Consider the following 4,321-nt stretch of genomic DNA (forward strand, 5'->3'; position numbering starts at 1 on the left):
TTACAAGAACTTTCCAGAATAGGCCCACACATAAAGAGAGAAAGATTAATAGTTACCAGATCCTGGGGGTTGGGCTGAAATAGGAAATGGCTATTAATGGTTAAGGGTTCCTTATTATGGTGATGAATATATTATGAAATTAGATTGTGATAGTGGTTACACAACTTTTTTAATATGTTAAAGCCACTGAATTGTATGCTTTGAAAGAATAAATTTATGGTATAAGGTATATATCAATTTAAGAAGTTTATTTGAGAAAGAGTGACTGGGCAGCAATTATGGACAACTCATTGAAGATACTTTCTGAAAAAAGGGAAGATATAGAGTGTAAACTGGAGTTAAAGTGGGATTAAGAGGTTTCTTTAAGATGGCAGACATAACATCATGTAAGTTTACTAATGGGAGCAGAAATTGTTTAAACAGAAACGGAAGAGGAGACTGCTGAAACAAACCAAGATTGAATAGGATGTAGGGGGTGACCTGACCTCAGATGATGACCTCAGATAATTTAAAAGATGAAGCTGTGTTTTTAATTGGGGTGTTAAAATATGGAAATTATCCTCAGCTTGTTTACTCTCTTAGTGAAACTGAAGACAATATCATCAGTTGAAAAGTGAGGATACAGAGAAAGGGTTTGAGAACAGAAGACAAAGTACAAACTGATTGTCTAGGAGAGGAGGGAAGTATGGTAAGATTACCAGATGCACAGATCCTTTGGGGAGCTTGTGGTAATGAATTTAAAATAAGATTAGTTAGCTGATTTTCCAGCCGGGCCTAGCTCTGAGAGTGTAGTTATAGAAAAGGAAAACACCTCACGGGCATTTGTCAGAGGAGCACAATGAGAGAAAACAGAGTGGTAAGCTGAAGTAACTGCAGGAAGATTATGCTTGGTCATTGAAACTGGATGAGAAGTTGGAGGTGGGGTGCAGAGGAAAAACTACTGGACTGTGGATTCTAGTGAGAGGAAAGGGTTGTTGGAGTTGGATACTACTGTCAGAAAGAAATGGAAAAGAAGAGATAGGGATTGGAAGCGAAACACTTTCAGTGGACATTCTGAAAGAGTTGTAGTTGTTGCTAATGACAAGATTTGGAATATGATCGTGAAGTGAGGCGAAGGTGGAGTAACAGTTCCAAATGACTAGAAGCGAAATCAAGGAGAGAGGCAAGGGTATGGGACATGAAACTGCCACAAACTGAGCGGAATTATGTTCAAGGGTAATAGCACAGTGAACAAAGAACTGGAGTGCTTGAGGAATGTGGGGCATGACTGGTTCCAGGAGGATAATGAGGCAGACACAGACTCGAGAGAGGTAGGGTCTTAGCTAACGCATGTAGGGGCTAGAGGTTTCTTTCTTGCCTCCTTCTCTTGGAGAAAATGAGACCTAGCAGTTTTGTTGAGGAAGTCAAGAGTTTTGTTTTTTTTGTTGTTGTTGTTATTTTTCTTTTGGACCATGCTAAAATTTAAGATGTCTGTTAGGCATCTAGTAGAGATGTCAGACAGGCAGTTGACTTTATGAATTTGGGGTTTATTTGACCAGTTAGGCTGATAATATAAAGGAATCTTTTTTCTCATATTATCTGTCTGTCTGTCTGTCTCTCTCTCTCTCTCTCTCATGCACGCACACGCACACACACACACACACACAATTTAAAGTCATGGTCTAGGATTGAAGAGTAGTTGTAGGCCATGTAATTAATACCTGGTGAATTCTAACATTAGATTGTTGGTTGTTAGCATTAAACACAATTAAATGAAGTTATATACATAATGAGCTTAGCATATAGCAAACTGAATATTGCTTTTGACTGTTAACACAGTCAATCTGTAACTATAGGTTAAGGTTTAATCAGTTTTTAAAAGAAAAGGGGAATTTTGATTAGGAGGCTTCATATACTTAAGATCTATTTACATTTTCTCACCCAGTATTTTTCTGCTAATGTGAGTGTTCTACATAAGTAAACAACATTGGGGGGGGGGGGTTGTTTGAATAATAAATGACAGAACAGGAACAAAATCTGAGATTTTAACTCTTGCTTCTCTTCTTTATACTACACCACCTAAACTTGTAATAATGAAGATTCTTTTGATTGCTTATGATGTACTTAAATTTTTCAGAACTCATTTTAAAGGGTGCAGATAATGCAGTGGTGTCACTGCCTTTCTTTCACCATATCTTTTTCTCTGTGTCACTATCAGAAACTGTTAAGTAATTTTTCACTTTTTTTTTTTTTGAGAAAGTCATAATAGAAAGTAACAAACTTCAATTTTTTTTTTTTTTTTTTTTTTACAGTTTCTACAGCAGTACAATCACTATAAATCTAATGTGGAGATTTTCAAATTACAACCAAATAAACCCAGCAAGGAGCTGGCGGAGCTGGTAATGTTTCTGGCCCAGGTAAGGTAATTTTTTAATAAACAAAGACTAATTGTCACAGTTCGCAAACTCTTATTCTAGTAGTATTCATCCTCCTTCCACTTGCAAGTGGAAACTTAATTTTTAAAACAGATTTAAAAAAAAAGAACTTTTTGAAAGTTTTAATCCTTTCCCTATGTTGAGTTAGAAGAGTTCACTAGAACTTTTCAAGAACCCAGCCATCCAGAGCAGAACTTCCAAGTTACTTGCTTTCTGATTTATCCTAAGAGCAGATTCTAAATCACATCACATATTTTAAAACTAAAACTAGAGGAAATATAAAAGGGGGGTGGTGGTGGAGAGACCTATATTACCATTAGGAAAGAAAGCGAAGATTCAGAACAATCTGCTTCTATGAAACATCGTCTTTTACCCTCCTTTCCAGAACATCCTAAGTAAGTGCGTATGAATTATAGGAGAGAAAGCAAAACTTTAGAAGAACCTTTGCTTTGTTACAGATTGGTCACTGCTACCCAGAACATTTAAGTAACTTTCCTCAAGAGCTGAAAGATCTCCTCTCCTACAATCACACTGTCTTGGATCCTGATCTTCGAATGGTAGGGTCAGTGTTTCAGCTATGTGCACCTGTGCATATGTGATTAAATGAGAATAATATCTCAACCAAATGCTTTTTTTTTTTTTTGAATTGTAATCAGAATATGTTACCCCAGCTTAGAAGTCTTGTTGTGGCTTCTCACCTTACTTACAATAAGACTCAAACATATAATGGCCTATAAATCCATGCATGTGTTCTTCCTTACTGTGTATCTGATCTTACTATCTTTAAGGATTCATTGATCCCTGGAGTTTTATTGTATATTGACATTTTTTTGACATTCCAGTGTAAGGTAACCAGCACGCACTATTTTTCAGCTAAGATACCCTGTTTTACTTCCTTCATTATACTTTGAATTATCCGAGACACGTCTGCTTATGTGCTCCTGGTCTGTCTAGCCCCTCTTCTGTTCCACTCTCAGGTAGGGCCCAGGACTGTTCCATCCTGATGTATAGAGTAATTCTCAGTTAGTAGGATACATTTTTAGGGAGTATGTATACTTCAGTTTCTCACCTTAACTTTAATTTATTATCTTATAGTATATTTTCTTTTTCCCCCCTAAGACATTTTGCAAAGCTTTGATCTTGCTGAGAAACAAGAATCTCATCAACCCATCAAGTTTGTTAGAACTCTTCTTTGAACTTCTGCGTTGCCATGATAAGCTTCTGAGAAAGGTAAAGAGCAAAATGTTTTTCCCTCCCATCTCATTCATCCTTGTAGTGACATAGTACTTGTGGAGTTTGGAGTTCCTTCAGTTGATGCTTTATATCATGAGATATAATTAAGGACAGTTGTGAGAGGAAGACATTGACCTTTGTGTGCATACAATATGGTGTTGTTAGCTAACATTTATTGCATGTTTTTTACTTGGTACCATTTTCAGAGTTTTTTTAAAATTCTGATATGTACTCACAAATACCCTGTAGGGTATAGGGGTGATGATGGTGATGATGATGATGATGATGATTACTTTGTAGATACAAAGGTCAAGGCACAGGGAGATAGAGTAGTGAGCCCAGGGTAACAGCTTCTGAATGGTGGGACTGGAACACAAGGCCAGAAACCCAGGCCCCATATGCCAAGCTCTATTCCATTGCCTATCCTAACTGGCTAACTCAAAATACACTGGACATAGACTTTGCTCTTGCCCTCACCTCCAAAAGACTCTACTTTTTAAAAAAGTTAGCATTTTCATGTAACTTTGTGCTCACTTATATAAACAATACCAAATTGAAAGTTTACAAAGAAAATTTAAGAACATAAAACTTAAGTTTACATTTATTGACTTAAGTTTCTCCCCCAAAGTGTTTAAAGATTGCTACCATTTGATTTTAGCAATTTATAAGATGTA

General features: G+C 36.5%; 1 protein-coding gene across 1 annotated transcript in view; it reads left to right on the top strand.

The window, feature by feature from the left end:
• SDAD1 (SDA1 domain containing 1) overlaps nt 1–4,321 on the top strand; it is a 28,231-nt gene that overhangs the window by 2,656 nt on the left and 21,254 nt on the right. Inside the window, 3 exon segments of the mRNA XM_004681204.2 lie at nt 2,292–2,396; nt 2,873–2,971; nt 3,534–3,644. Of these exon segments, the coding sequence (XP_004681261.1) occupies nt 2,292–2,396; nt 2,873–2,971; nt 3,534–3,644 (315 nt within the window).

Source organism: Condylura cristata, unplaced genomic scaffold (assembly GCF_000260355.1).
Source record: "Condylura cristata isolate star-nosed mole 26May11 unplaced genomic scaffold, ConCri1.0 scaffold00012, whole genome shotgun sequence".
Lineage (NCBI taxonomy): Eukaryota > Metazoa > Chordata > Mammalia > Eulipotyphla > Talpidae > Condylura > Condylura cristata.